The 16,524-nt window shown below is 33.8% G+C and overlaps 1 protein-coding gene across 2 annotated transcripts in view; it reads left to right on the top strand.

Moving 5' to 3' along the window:
• Positions 1-16,524, top strand: part of PHF3 (PHD finger protein 3) — a 73,376-nt gene that overhangs the window by 24,814 nt on the left and 32,038 nt on the right. For both annotated transcript variants that reach the window (XM_012722751.1, XM_004673602.2), the window contains one exon: positions 14,624-14,785. In XM_012722751.1, coding sequence (XP_012578205.1) covers positions 14,644-14,785 — 142 coding nt within the window. In that variant the 5' untranslated portion in view covers positions 14,624-14,643. The remainder of the gene's footprint in view (positions 1-14,623; positions 14,786-16,524) is intronic.

The following is a 16,524-nucleotide window of genomic DNA, read 5'->3' on the forward strand; positions in this document are numbered from 1 at the left end:
AAAAAAAAAATAGTGTAAACCATCACCTGTTTATCAGGTATTTTATAGATGGTAAAGGAACCATATTGATGACTTCCTGTAGCAGTGCATTATATTGAATGCAAACAAATGCATAAGGTTATCAACTTCTACGTTATGTAATTTTCACTCAAAGTCTAAATAAATTTTGAATCTAGCAGTGATGTCAGTTTGATTAAATATTGGTAAAGCTTGATTTCTTTTTGGTAACAGGTAATATAAATATTAATTCCTACCCAGATATACTTGGTGTTTGCATCTTTTACTTAGGTATACAGCCCCTTTGGAAGACCATCTTTTTATTATTTACTTATTAAAATTTATTTTACTTGAGATAATATTTGGATACCCCATCTGGTATTGCCATGGTAGTGCTTAGTCTTATTTAAAGAGTAGTGAAACAATTATAGGGTATCTGTTATTTAGAGGTGGTACTTTTTAAATGTATATGGGACTTTTTTCCCCCTTACTTTCTCTCCTTAAAGATTTTTTTGTTAGTTGGCATATACCTTGACCTTCATAAAACAAGGTAAACTCCTGATAAAATGTAAATGTTTGTGCTTTATTCTGGTCACTGTTACTATCTTTGACTTTAATTTTAGTTTCTTGCCTATAATTTTTCTTTTTCTTTTATAATATTTTAAGGCCACTTTACATTTGGTTTGAAATAATTATTTGTAAGACAACTATATCCTGTTTAATGCCTGATAAGCCTATTTTGTCTTGAGCTTTTATATTTTTCTAAATCGTTACTTTTGTATTTTGAGTATTTAAAACATACTGCAACAGAAAGTCTAGGGAATGTATATACACATTTAACCATTACTAAATTCAACAGCTGTTATTTTTTGCTATATTTGGTACATACATTTATCAGTTTACCTCATCTATCCAGTCTCTCCACTTGTTTAGTGTTAACGTTGCTGTGCATCTTTCAAAAAGGATTTCTTAGCACTACCACAAGAAAAAAACCAATTTCCAAAAATCTAATGTACTACCTATATCCAAATTTGCCACTGTTTCCTAAAACAGTTATTAGACACTTCCTCTATTCAAATCAAGATGTAATCAAATATCTGTTATTTTATTAGAGTTGGAAGCCTCTCACATCCTTTTCCAAGTCATACTTGGTTTCTGAAGAGATAACACCAGATGTCTATTAGGGAATATCTCATATTTTGGAATTTGATACTGTTTTTTTGTGATGTCTGTGGACTTGTTCTTCTACTTTTATTTACTGCATATTGATTAGATTAAAGGTAAACATTTTGGGGAGAATCCTTTATAGGTGACACTCTAGTTCATAGTATATCACACTAGAAGCCTTCTTATATTTGATTTTGAGTCTAGATTTCATTACTGGGTTAAGTTGGTATAAGACAAATTTCTCATTAAATATTTGATATAGTAAATAATCTATAGGGATCTGACTTTGGCAACATGAAATGATGTTGTTATTAATACATAGGTTCTTTAATGTTCTTATGCATCCCTTGATGAAACTTGATAGGAGCAGTTGTAGCAAAGTGATGACTATTTCCCTTTTTTGCATTCTTCTGGAAAGGAAAAATTTATTTCCTGGTTACTCTGAACTATAATTTCTACTGAATAAGCAGATTAAAGGGAAAGAGTAACATTTGATTACTGATTTTATAGAGTAAGAAGTTCATGAATTGATCATGATACAATGCCACAGATACATATTATTATTATTGGCTTTCAACTTATGTCACTTATAGCTCATGGTTGTTTGCTCATGTATAATTAATGGTTTACAATCCTTTTTGTTTTTGATGCTCAAATGGCCCTTTTTTTTTAAGATTTATTTATTTGTGCATACAGAGCTGGGGTACAGGCGAGAGGTGCAGGGGTGGTGAGAGGATTTACCAGAGACAGAGTGGGGAGTAGAACAGGCCGACTGACGAAGTATACACTGCTGAGGGGAGCAGCTGGTGGGTCAGGAGGTCTGCTGCGCCATGTGGATCACCTCTCTGGGGCAGGCAGGGATTGAACTCACGCTGAAGTGCTTTAGCTTCTCAGTGTCATGCTTTAACACACTGTGCCACTAGGGAGGGCGGAGGGCCCCTTTTTTTTTTAATGCTCAAACAATCTTATGATAAAAGATGCAGAATGTTCCATTGAAGAACTAACTCAAACCTTTGCCTTTTATATTCTGAAATTACTGTAGTTTTGGTTTCAGAGCCATATTTTCCTATTCTGTATGTATAAGTGCATTCAGTTTTATCATTGATCTTTTGTACTCTATTTGTTTCCACACTAGTTTTTATTATTTTCTTCCTTCTAAGGTGACTTCTGGTTTTATTTAGTTTTGTTTCCTAGAGCTCAAGGTATACAGACTGGAATCTCTCTTTAGTTCTTGATGTGGGCCTTTATTACTGTATACATACCTCTTGGCACTAAATTTGCTGCACCCAAGAGGTTCTGATAGCTTGTATCATATTTTGTCATTTATTTGTACATATTTTTAAATTTCTACTCTGATTTTTTTCATTTATCCAGTAATTCAGCAACATGATGTTTAGTCTTAATATATTTGAGATCGTTCTTTTTTTTCTTTCTGTGATTAATTTTTAGTTTCATGCCATTTGTGTCAGAAAAGATATTCTAAAAGTTCCTTTAGAGACTTTATCAGTGGAAATCCTAAAGAGGCTTTGGCTTCTTTGCATATAGTCTGGCAAATACTAATAATTCTTTTGGTCGTTGGTTTGTTCTTCTAATATGTGCTTTCTAAATACTATTATTCTTACACTTGTATCTGCAAGGAATCATTCAATATTGTATTGTAATTACAGGTATTTTATTCTATTTCTCTTACTTGGTAATGGTAACTTCTTGATTTAAGTCTGATTTAATTCTGATTTCTTGAGCTAAAAACTTGGGAACCCCAACAAGAGAAGTAAGATTAAAATCACAATGAGAAAACTGTCTAATGTGTGAGTGTGGCTCATATTAAAAACTTAAAATATCAAATGCTGGAGAGAATAAAGAGAAGGAGAATTGTTATGCTGGTGGGGGGAATGTAAACTAGTGCAGCCATTCAGTATTAAAAAAAATTGAAAATGGAAATGCCACATCACCCAGCAGTCCCTTTCTTCGGTGTCCAAATAATTAGAAACCATCAATACAGAAATCTATAAGTTTTACAATGTACATAGCAGCATTACTTACAATAGGCAGGACATAGAAGTAGCCTAAATGTCATACCCTTTAGTAGATAATTGGACCAACAATATGTGGTATATCGAAGCAATAGAATACTGTTCAAACATGTAAAAGATGAAGTAAAGATGAAGTGCACCATTTTATGCAAAATGGAGTTTGAAGGAATTATGTTTAGTAAAACAGATTAGAATAATAAAAACAAATACTGGACATTTATGTAACATGAAATTTATTAAAATACAGTAGTTAATGAAAACTAGTAGATATTAATAAACACTGTGCAGACTGATGTTAATGCACAGGGGGAGGGGATAAAAAGGAAAAGGGAATAAAAAGCAGTCCTGGGACTGTGAATTTATTGTATTTGTTAATGCATTTTTTATTCAAATTGTGCTTAGCAATGAACACTTCATGTACCAACTGTAGTTCTAGGCTTTGGTGATAATATCTGAAATTAAAAAGGCATTCCCATTTAATTGAGTTTATATTCTTTTTAATGTTGAATTTAGTACTATTATCTTTTGCTGACCTATGATAGAGTAGGAGTTATGTAAGTCTTACCTACTGTAAAATATGTAATCCTTAAGAATTTTTTGGTTGGCCTTGTCTTTTGTTTAATGACTGCGTAAAGGCTAACATGTTACAGAATAAAGTACCTACTTGGGATCTAATTCTTTGCAATGAGAAACTCAATACATAATGGTAAGACCTATGTTACTAGGGTTGAGTTGCATTTTTCCCAACTGATTCCTGTATTTATGGTAACATTCTCATTAAATAGCACACCAGGCATTAGCACCTTGAGGCATAGTTCCATGGTTCAGAGGTATGGTGACTTGATTTGACATAGTATGAAAGTGTCAAATGTTCATTTTACAAATATTTAATATACACCTACATGTGCTAGACTGTTCCCAGTATTGGAAGATACAGTGGTGTTTGAGCCAAAGTTCCTGTCCTTGTGGTGCTTAAAAAGTATGTGCGAAGTGCAATGGAGTATTACTCAACAACCAAAATAAATAAGTAAAAAAAAATAACACATGCCTTTTGCAGCAACATGGATGGAGCTGGAAAAGATCATGCTTAGTGAAATAAGCCAGAAATAAAAGGAAAAATACTGGATAGTTTCACACATAGCAGGTGTATAAAGGACCAGGCGAGAATTATAATAATAATAATAATGAACAGCTATATACCAGAGACATTTTACGGGAGTGAAGAGGGGAATGGGATCAAAAATAGTGTGGGGAGGGAAGTACACTGGACTGTGGTGATAGCACACAGGTGATTTGGTGATGGGAAGCATACGGGGATTACAACTGAGATGGAAAAAGGCACAAAATGATATCAAAATAAACTTACTAAAAAAAAAAAAGGATGTGTAAAATGATCGGAAATATCTCGTTGGTTGTTTGGTAGTGGAGTCCATGGCTTTTTTGAACTGCCTTGTCAGGGTATACTACTCTGTGGAGGTGACATCAAGAATAGCAGTATCTGGGCCCTTTCTGGTGGCTCAACAGGGTAAAGCACAGTACTATGATGCTATATGTAGCCACTGTAGCATGAGTTCAGTGCCCGGACAGGGAGCTGACCCACATGGCGTGGCAGACCTCTCCTGACCAACCTGCTGCTCCCCTCAGCAGTGTTTCAGTAGATCTGCCTGTTCTGCTCCACACTCTGTGTCTGGTGAATCTAATCACTCCCACATCTCTGGCCTCTACCCTAGTTCTTGTGTGCATAAATAAATGAATCTTTTAAAAAAATAAATAAAGGCAGCATCCTTACAGATATATATTGTAGTCTTTTGAACTACATTCCATGTAGAGAAGTAGTAAATTAAAGTTGCAAAGTTGTGCAATAGGATAAGTGGTGTCTAGTCTGTGTTTATGTCAGACCATAGTATTCCACTGTTAATAGCTAGTTCTGGTATCCCTTTTGGTTGTTGTTTATGCAGTTGTATTTACCATTAGTTTTTGGTGCACTGTATAAATGAACTAAGTATGAGACAGCGATTTTTCCATGTTCTGTCCACTAAGAGAAGGACTTAAGAAATAGAAATAAAAATTTAACCAAAAGTATCCTTAAGCAGCTAACTTGCTTCCTAACATCCAAGTTTTTATCAATAGTGTTTACTTGGTCACTTTAGGCTTCCCAGAGTGAGTTGGCCACCTGTTCAAGATCTTACTATTTTGCATATCAAGTACAGTGTTAGAAACTATACTAAGTGAGTGGAAGCTAAGTTAAATGAATTCAGTTTTTCCCACAGCCTTTGAGGGAAGGGTGGTAATATCTACTTTTGTTGAAGTGATTGAACTTCACTGGGGGAAGTGGAAGGGAGGTAGGGTTACTAGGATTAGTGATTTCCTTGCAAACTAAGACAACTCTAAAATCACTTCATGTGTAACTTTGCTAAAAAGAAAGCATTTTAAGACTAAAAAATGGCACTAAAAAATGGTAACATTCCTTTACTCTGTAGAAAACCTTTGTTCAGTGTGTATCTTTCCCACCTTTTCTTCTGTTTCTAGGCATTCACATGTGTACTAACATTTTTGGGGATTTTTTTTTTAGCCAAAACATTTTAATGAGATGGGCTGGACAGTATGAAAAAAATAAGGGGAAATATCTGTGCAATAACCATTATTTATATGTTGACATTTATGTATATATGAGAATATAAAATTTGGGAGACAATTATACCATTTGTAGTTTTTAACCCATATAATGCTGCTTAAAGTTCTGTTAAAGGCTTGGAAGATCCACAGTGAAGTAATTGCTTTAGTTTCATTTAATCGAATATCTTTTAGACTGGTTTGGTAGGAAAAGCCCTTTTCCATGAAATACTCTTATATAAAAGTTTTCCTCAAGGTATGAAGTTGAGTTTGGCAAAGGTTGAAATATTTGTATACATTTAAGTATAAGATATAAGAATGTGTTAAAATAAGTGTGTCAGAGCAGAAAGTATAGATAATTTAATATTGTTGGATTAACTGAAGATAGCATACGGAAGAAAAATTAAGTTAAATTGATATCAGTTAATATTAAGGTAAATAACCAAATAGACAATCCATAAGGAATTTATACTTATAAGTAATTTATACAAATTATTGAAAGACACGTTAAAACCTGAGTAGGAAGGTATAGGGAAAGCTAAATGTATTCATTTAATTTATTAAATTTATTTTATTACATTGTTAACTTTTAGACAGTATTTGGTTTCTCCCCTTCAGTGTAGTACCCATAGTTCTTCTACCATCTTAGCACCTATGCTTCATCACCACAGTTCCTTAAGTCCTTCCTCCTCCATTTTGATCCCTCTCCTTCATGTTCCCCTACTGTGTGCCTCAGTTTTATGGTCAGCTTCAAGTTTTGTCTTTTTCTTTACCTCATGTTATATTTCTCCTGTAATCCATTTAAAAGTGAATTTTTCCTTCTGATATATTTCACGTACATAATCTCTTCCATCTCCATCCATATGGCTGAAAATGGCATGAGTTTATTTTTTTTGATTGCCTAGTAGTAGTTCATTATGTATATGTAACACTGTATCTTGATCTGTTTCTCAGTGAGCATTTGAGTTGCTATGGTAAATACTGCTGCACTAATAAACATAGTGATGTATTTTTTCTTTCAAATTAATGTTTTTGTGCCTTTGTGTAGATTCTTAGGAGTGGGGAAAGCTTAATTTAAAAGGCAGTTTATAGTAGTGACTCTTTTTAAAAATCTGAACTCAATATCAAGTTCTTTTTGATACTTAATAAGGAGCTCTTTGCTTTATAAATCCCTTATAATTTTAATTGAAGGTTTTATGATGATATAAAGAATAGTAAAGTAAATGTCTTTTTGATTCAGTAAACATTAAGTTTATTGTAAAAAAGAAGTTATGGAAGAAAATAATACGTGTATATATAATAACATTTTTCAAAAAGGAGTATCAAATCTGAAATAAATTTATCCCAACATGGGTAATTGTATATCATGTTCATCTTGATGTTGTGTATCTTTTTATAGCCATTTTGGGTGATGAATGTGTGAGTCATCCATGTTAGAAAAAAAATCTCACATAAAGGTAGGCAAGTGGAGACTATGTAGTCTTTTGTAATGTTAAGTGAGAAAGATAGAGGCTCTGTTGGGATATAACCATATGTTTTCTTATTCTATTTTAAAAAAACAGTCCCTATAAAATAGATTATTACTGTGACACAGCAAAGATAACATACTATTTTAGTGTTATCTTAAATGTAATACTTAATACCAATTTTTATAATAGAGGAAATAACTGTTCTTGGAGTAGTAAGTTTTACTACCCATTGTGAATTAAGGCATGTCAAAAGTGAAGAGTTCTATACTAAGTTTGTAATTCTCCTTTTGTGATATACTTGTGCTTATCCTTTTGTATGCTACTAAAGTATGTCTTAGTATGGAGAAATAAAATATGAGTCCAGATGCTTTGGTTTTACTCTTCTTTAAAACCTCCTTTTCCCAGAAAGATAGATTGGAATTTATCTGGGGTAAAATAGTATTAAATAGTATTAGTGCCAGAAGGAATTGGATTTGATTGGCATTAGAACCCAGTAGGTTTAGTTAAGGCCATTTGTTGATGGGAATGGAAGGAATTTTTATGTGATCTGAGCTCAGACTCAAAGAGAATTCTTTTTTTTTTTATTATTTTTTTAAAGATTTATTTATTTTTGCATACAGAACTGGGGTACAGGCCAGAGGCTCAGGGGTGGCTAGAGGCTTCACCAGAGACAGTGGGGAGCAGAACAGGCAGATCGACGAAGTACACTGCTGAGGGGAGCAGCGGGCGGGTCAGGAGAGGTCTGCCGCGCCAAGTGGTCACCTCCGGGGCAGGCGGGAATCGAACTCATGCGGAAGCGGCTTTAGATTCTCAGTGCTGTGCTTTAACCCGCTGCACCACCAGGGAGGGCCCTCAAAGAGAATTCTTAATATATTTCTAGATATCTTTGTTTTGTGGCAGTGGGAATGGGAGTATGGATCTACCTAAGAGTAGGCTGTGTTCTGAAAAGAACCCTGATTCTTTTGTACTTCTTTTTATTTTCTCACCCAAAGCACTTGAATTAACTCTTTAAAATATAACTGCCTATTTGGGAGGGTCTTGCCAGAATATTCATTTTGTACCATGAATTACTTTAATCAAGTAAGTGAGTGAGAACAAAGAAATCTCAAGCCCTTATTAAAAATTGAGATATAATTTGAATGTACAGCATATGCTCACTTATCATTGCCAATACGTTCTTTGAAACTGACTTTTTAAGTTTAGTTTTATATATTTTTACATAATTATTCATTCTCATACAGTGTATGCTTTATCCACTCATGTATGGTCCCCAAGGCGTTCCCACCACCAATTCATCCATGTACCATTACTATAGTCCTTTGTGTTTTTCCCATCTGTTTTGACCCAGCCTCCCCCACCACACCCCCAAAATATCTCAGGTTTATAGTTGCCTGTTGATTTTGATTTTACTTTGTTATAATTACTATTTTTTCCCTGGCCCCTTATTTGGGTCCCCTACTTTCCTCCTGTTAATGAAACCATTTGGTATTTTTCTTTTCCTTCAGGTTTATTTCACTGAGAGCAAGATCCCTTTCAACTCCATTATGCTAATACAGATGGCATAGTTTATCTTTTTTGATTGCTGAGTAATATTCCCTTGTGTGTATATACACCACATCTTCTTAATTTAGTCATCTATTTTTTGGCATTTGGGTTGCTTCCATATTGTGATTTGTGCTGCAATAAACATAGGAATACAGGTGCTCTTTTGAATTAATGTTTTTGTGTCCTTCGGGTAGATACCCAGAAGTGGAATCGGCTGGGTCATAAGGTAGGTCCATTTTTAGCAATTTGAGAAAACTCCACACAGCTTTCCATATTGGTTGGATCAGTTTGCATTCCCACCAGCAATATAGGAGGGTTCCTTTTTCTCCATATCCTCACCAACATTTGTTGTTGCTAGTTTTTTTTTTTAAATATGTGCCATTCTCACTGGTTAAGGTGGTATCTCATTGTGGTTTTGGTTTCCATCTCCCTGACTACCAGTGATGTTGAACATTTTTTCATATTGGTCATTTGCATTTCCTCTTCGGAGAAGTCTTTTTAGCTCCTCTGTCTGTTTTCTTCTTTTTTTGATTGGGTTGTTTACTTTTGTTTTTGTTGAGTTTCAACAGTTCTTTGTAGATCTTTGTGATCAGTCCCTTATCATTAGCATTGTGCACAAAAATTTTCTTCCAATCAGTGGAATAGCTCTTTGTTCTGGCTAATGTCTCTTGCTGTACAGAAACTTTATAATTTGATATAGCCCCACTTGTTTATCTTTTTCTTCAGTATCTATGCTTTGGGTGATATGTCATTAAAATTGTTACAGGGGTATATGTCAGATAGTGTTTCACTTACATTTTCTTTTATATATTTTATGGTTTCAGGTATAATGTCTAGTTCTTTGATCCAATTTGAGATGGTTTTTATGTCTACTGTGAAGTAGTAGTCTTACTTCATTCTTTTGTATGTAGTAGCCAAATTTTTCCAGGACCATTTATTGAACACACTTTCTTTGTTTCATTGCATAACTGACTTTAATGAAATGACATGATAAAAGCACATCCACTAGGACAGGATAGTTTTTTCCATCAATGTTGATAACAAAATGATGTTAAAGAAAAGGACCTTCTGTGTTACGAAATGATTACTTCAAAAAAACCTGGCTGTTATGCGATATTTTATGTAGTTAGAGTTATTTTCTTGTGAAAAATTTTTTAAAGATTATTTATTTATTCATACAGAACTGGGTACAGGCCAGAGATGCGGAGGGTGAGAGGATTCATCAGAGACAGAGTGGGGAGCAGAACAGGCAGATCGACGAAGTACACTGCTGAGGGGAGCAGCAGGCGGATCAGGAGAGGTCTGCCTCCCCATGTGGATCTTCTCCAGGGCAGGCGGGGATCGAACTCATGTGGAAGTGGCTTAAGCTTCTTTTGCAGTGCATTAACCTGCTGCGCCACCAAGGAGGGCCTTCTTGTGAATTTTTAAGATCTACTTCATTAGCAACTTTGATATATGCAAAACGATATTATTAACTATGGTCATAATGCTGTACATTGTACCACCAGAACTTAACTAATTTTATAACTGGAAGTTTATACCTTTTGACAACTTTTACCCATCAAGTACTTTTTTTTTTTAAGATTTATTTATTTATGCTCACAGAATTGGGGTACAGGCCAGAGGTGTGGCGGTTGAGAGGATTCCCCAGAGACAGAGTAGGGAGAAGAACAGGCAGATAAACGAAGTACACTGCTCAGGAAAGCAGTAGGTGGGTCAGGAGAAGTCTGCCATGTCATGTGGGTCAGGTCCCTGGCAGGGGATTGAACTATGCTGCAGTGGCTTCTGAGGGCTTCATAGTGTCATAGTGAGGTGCTTTATCCAATTGTGCCACCAGGGAGAACCCCATCAAGTACTTTTTAAATGGTTGATTTGTTCTGGGGACAGTTAATGAAAAAAGGGAGAAGGAGTATAAATTTTTGATGGAATGTAAAAATTTCCTGGGGGTGAATTGGAGGAACCACAGTGCAGCATTTGAGGTTTTTCCTAGCACAAATATGCCCAGATATTTTAACCCCCCTGCCCCATCCACTTACCTCTTTTGTCCATTCTGTTTTTCCATTCCTTTTTGTAAAGGTGATTCTTCCTGTCTTACCTCTTTCCTCATCTCCCCTTTTCTGTCGCTTATATAGACAAATCTTGTTTTGTTCCTTTAACTTGATTGTCCCCTTTTCATATGTCATAGTTATTGTCATTTCTTCACTTAATCATTTTTTTAACCTCTTGTCATCTATTTTCTCCTCCTCCTTTGTTCAACCCCTGTAACAATTAACTAACCTGTTCCTTCCTACTTGCTAGAAAATCTCCTTACTTTACCCCCTCTTTTTTCTTTATGCCATCAGTATAGCTAAAAAGTGAATTCATTATCTTACTTCCTTATTTGTTCTTTCCAACTTCTCTTGGTAATTTTTCTCTTATCCATCAAGGTTCAAATTTTCCAATCCTCTTTCCCCTAGTTTTTTATTCAATAAATATTTCTGGAGTTATTTTAGGTTCTTGGGTTTGAACAACAAATCAGAGAGATAGTCCTTGATTTGTAGGGTTTACATTCTAGTGGAAAAGACAGTTAATAAGCATATTGGGTAGTGAAACATGTTTTAAAGGATAAAGTGTGCTAAGTGATGGGAATATATGCTGTTTTAGATAAGATCATTAGGCAAGATTTTTCTGAGAAGCTAATGTTTGAAACTGAATGGAGAGAGTGGACATACGGATATTTGGGAGGAGAGCACTCCAGGCAGAATGAATAAATAGCAAGGCTATAGGTGGCCTTATGACTGTGTTCAGAAAAGCCGTGTGACAGGAGCAAAATGAGTCAAGAGTGGAAAGGAGGTAAGTCAGAGTGTTAGATGATAAGCTAGAGAACACTGGCTAGGGAAGATCCTCGTAGGACCTGTGGGCCCTCTAGGATTTAAGACATAAATCTTATGTCTTAAGGATTTGGATGGTTTTAAGCCAAAGTGTGATAGGACATCATTTATATAGAAGGATCATAGATATGACTGAGTTGAGAAATTTGTGTGTGTGTGGAGGGGGATCAGCAGTAGAGAAACCTGGGACATTAGGGAACTACTAACAGTATAGTTTTTTTTTATTCAATACTATAGTTTTAATGATAGATGATGTTTATTTGGAATAGATATTTGTTGTGAAGGTGGTAAATGGTCAGACTAATGAGATAATTTTTAGATAGAGCTAGCAGGACATAAAAGATCACTTGGGTGTGGGATATGAGGAGAGTAGTTAAAAGTGGTTCTAGAGTTAATGTTACTGGAATACCCTAGGAAGAGTAGTTTTAATGAAAGGAGGAGGAATGGGTGGAATCATGGATATTTTCAACATATTAAACTTGAGATGCTTGCTAGACAACCTAGTGAAGATTTCAAATTTCACTCTTCAGAGGTTAAGTAAAAACCTGGAGGTAGAAGTTTTGGGAGCTATCCAGGCATTGATAAGACTGCATAAGATCAGTTAGATGGTCAGTTAAGAGAGATGGGAGGACAGATCTTACAAATCCTACAAATGTGTAGATGTCTGCAAGAAGAGAAAACTGCTGTCAGAAGAGATTGAAAAAAGACAGATATAGTATAGGGTATTGATGTTCAGAGCTTAATAACAAGGAGGGATGAGGAGCCAACTGTCAAAATGCTGATAGGAAATGGAATAAGGTAATACTTCGTGGACTTTGGATTTGGTGTGCTAAATCCTGTTGATTCTGCTTTGGAATATAATCCTAAAATTCATCACATACCTTTTAATACCCTCCTAACAAGCACTATTAACTAGACAATCACTTTTCCTCATAGATTATTTTATTTTTTTGAATTGTTCCTTTCATAATTACAACACACAATACATGCTCATTGTAAAAGTTAGAAAACAGAAAGTATACTAGTGATTAGAAAAAAATCTACACCCCATATACACCTTATGCTAGTTATAATCACTGATAAGACTCTGGTACCACCTTTCCTATCAATACATATTTGTAATGCATTTATTATGTATGCCTTTATATAAAATAGAGGTGAAAATGGTCTTAAATTTTGCTTTTTAAAATGAACATGGTACAACTATTCATCTTATGTTAAAAAATGACTGAGAATGTCTGATTATGGCAACATAAGTATTCTATCAAGGTAAAATAAACTCATAATTTAATGCCCCACTTGTTCTTCCCTAATTATACTTTAAGTGAACTTTAATAAATTTTCTTTAAAAATACTCTTTTAAGCTGTTAGTATCTAGCACAATGATTAAAAGTATGGACTCTCCATAGAGAGCAAAACAATATTAGAGCAGGAAATGTGGAAAACAGCCTAATCTTTCATTGATTATTGTAATTTTAATTTATTTCTTGCTGACTTTTTATGTATCTGAATGTACACACACATCTCATTTATTTCTAACAAGAATCTCACTATGTTTTTTGGCCAGCAATTTTTTTTTTCATAATCTAGTTTCTCCTCTATTCTTTATAATTGTCAAAGTGTCTAAATAGTTTCATGATTTTTTTTGGTCAAATTGCTCTTTAAAAAGATTGTTCCGTTTGAAAGTATATTTATAAAGAATGTTGTTTTCTTTAAATTTTAGGATAGACCACTATCTTGTTGAGCTCTTTTAAATGAAGTTCTTCTTGGATACAAAGATGAGGACTAGATAAACTTCTTGAGGTTCCTTCTAACCCCTAGGATGAAGATAATAACTAACATTTGTATAGTGCTCTAAAGTTTACAAAGTGAGTTCTCATACTTCATACAACATCTTACTTGATCCTCACAACAACCCTGTGAGGTAGGTAGGACAGGTGGTATTGTTATTCTCATTTTAGAGATAAAGAAAGTTGAGTAATTTGGTAGGAAAGTTGAGTAATTTGGTCAAGTTTTATATAAGTATCTTAGTAGGAATCTTAATCTAGGTCTTCTGATTTCAGTAATCACATACTTTTTATAACATTTTATATAGGTTACACATTTAGAATTGCTGTATGTCAGCCAGTTAAATAACTTTTGATATATATATATATGTATATTTGACATAGATAGACAGACAGATATAGCTATCTATATCTATTGAATAAACTCGATGGCTATATAGTGTTTGTATTTCTTGCAGCATTCTCTAACCCTTCATATCTCCCCTGTCCCAACCTTTTCATTCATGAATAGTCTGTTTCTTTTTTGATGTGGAAAAAGAAATTTAATTATGTAGATACTAAAATATCTACTATTTCCACCAGCATTTGGGGGAGGAAGAAGTTTCAGTATGTTTTCTTCCCTGTGTGTGTGGGCACACATGTGCACAAGGATGCTTTATGTTTTTGCTACCATTCAACAGTATAATTTACATTGCTTATTGTCATACCTATACTATTGTCATTAGTATAAACGCTAATGAAATTTCAGTTAGAACTAAAATCTTCTGGTTTTAGCATGCATCTGTAAATCATAAGTTTTCAGGGTATTAGCTTATTGCACTACTTTATACTTTACAATTGGGATAATTGAATACTTCAGGTATAGTTGGCTGTGATGGTCACAAGGTGGTACAGTGAATACTAAGTGAGTAATTGTTGAGGTCAAATTGAGAGATAGTTAATCTTTTCTGACCAATTACTTCATAAGGGAGAAGTTGGGAGCTCGATAGTAGCAACGTCACATATATTAGGAATAAAACTAGATTTACAGATAAGTAAAGCTGTATTAAGCTATCTCAACAATAGTTTCCATACTTTTAAATACTTAACATCCCTGATGATTTTTAGAAATTAATATCTTCTTTGTTTTTGCTTTTTTCTAGTTGTTGGTCTTGACGATATTATGGACGAAGGAGTCGTTAAAGAAAGTGGCAATGATACCATTGATGAGGAAGAACTGATTTTACCTAACAGGAATTTGAGGGACAAAGTAGAAGAAAATTCAGTGAGATCACCAAGAAAATCTCCTCGTTTAATGGCACAAGGTAATCCTTCCAAAGAGTTCTGGCCAGAAAAATCAAAGGTATTAAAAACAGATGTGATAGGTTATAAAATGGAGAACATAACTTTTTGGTATTTGCTAATCTGAGCTTTTAGATGATCATCCATTTTGAGATTTGCCATTTTGTTGATATATTTTAAAACATTTTTATTGAAATTATACAGTCACATAATTTAAGAGTTGATTACTTCTATCAATTTCCAATACTTGCCACCTTAGTATCTGTTTCTTCTTTTCCAGAAGAAAGTACTTTTTTGTACTCTTCAGCTGGTTTTATTTAATTTCTTATTACTATTTTCATGTCTCCAAGTAACACAAATATTAGTACTTTTTAATTATTTTGATGTAGGTGTTTATTAATATCCCACTCTGATGACTTAGCACTCCCCCCCCCACACAAAAGTACATATTTTAAACCTTTAAAATGTCATTTTGTTAGATCACTAGTAAAGTATATGCTGTTAGAAATGATTCATTTAATATGCTATGCTAACATTTCTTTTGATCTCTCTGATTTAATAATTTTTTTGTTCATTTGTTTATTGTATTGTACATTTGTGCATACAGTTTTTGTGTGTTATGTCCGTAATTATATCCTAGTCACTACAAATCTTTCCTAAAGATACTTATGCCTATCAGGTGCCATTTTCATTTTTTTTGAGAGGCTCTTTTGAGACTTCTAATCTGCTTCTATCAACATATGAGCTGGTATTAGCTTTATAAGACTTGTTGCATAAAAAGTCATCTTTTCCATCTACATGTACCCTTCTGGATCTCTCCCATTTGGTAATTCATCTCTTCAGATGTCCTACCCCTTTTTAAAAGATTGAATACATTTTTTTGTGTATCTTGGATACTATCCTTTTGTCAGTTATATAATATGCAAATATTCAATAGGATTTTTAAAAATCTGTATTTTCTTTCACAGTTAAATGCTTCTTAAATTTTGAGGTAATCCCAGCTGTTTATATACATTTTTATTTCACTTGCTATAGAGGTCAAGTCTTCAGAAACATCTTTCTGATGTCATGAAATGTATTGCCAGTGTTTTCTTCTAAATATTTTATTGTTGCAGGTCTTATATCTAAGTCTTTAATCCATTTAGAATTTGTTTTTGTGTGTGGATTTAGAGAGTTTACTCCAACTTTGTATTTTTACATGTGGCCATCCAGTTTTCCCAGCACTATTTATTAGAGACTGTCTCAATTGTATGGTTGTAGTTCTTTGGTCATGAATTATTGATACATATGTGTTGTTAATTTCTGGATTTTTGATTATGTGATATTGGTCTGTGTGTATTTTTATTCTAATGGCATATTATTTTAATTGCTGTTGCCTTATTAAATAGTTTTAAGTTAAAATCAGGTTATATGATTTTTCCCTTCTCTCCTTTTTTTTTTCCTCCGGACTGCTTTTGTTAGTTGAGACCTTATATAGTTATATGTAAACTTAAATGTATTTGAAGGTAGTTTTGGTATTGTAACTTGGGGTTGCATTTAATTTTTATATTCCCTTTGGTTAGTAACCATTTTGACTATATTGATTCTCCCCATCTAGATCATGGACTGACTTCTGTCTTCTTCTATCATGATAAAAATAATTTAATGACATCTTAATTATTTTCATTATATAAATCTGTTACTTCCTTGCTTAAATTAATGACCAGTTTTTTTTAAATTTAAATTATTGTGAATGGGATTATTGATTTCTTCAAGCTCGTTG

This window comes from Condylura cristata, unplaced genomic scaffold, assembly GCF_000260355.1.
Source record: "Condylura cristata isolate star-nosed mole 26May11 unplaced genomic scaffold, ConCri1.0 scaffold00001, whole genome shotgun sequence".
NCBI classification, from domain to species: Eukaryota; Metazoa; Chordata; class Mammalia; order Eulipotyphla; family Talpidae; genus Condylura; species Condylura cristata.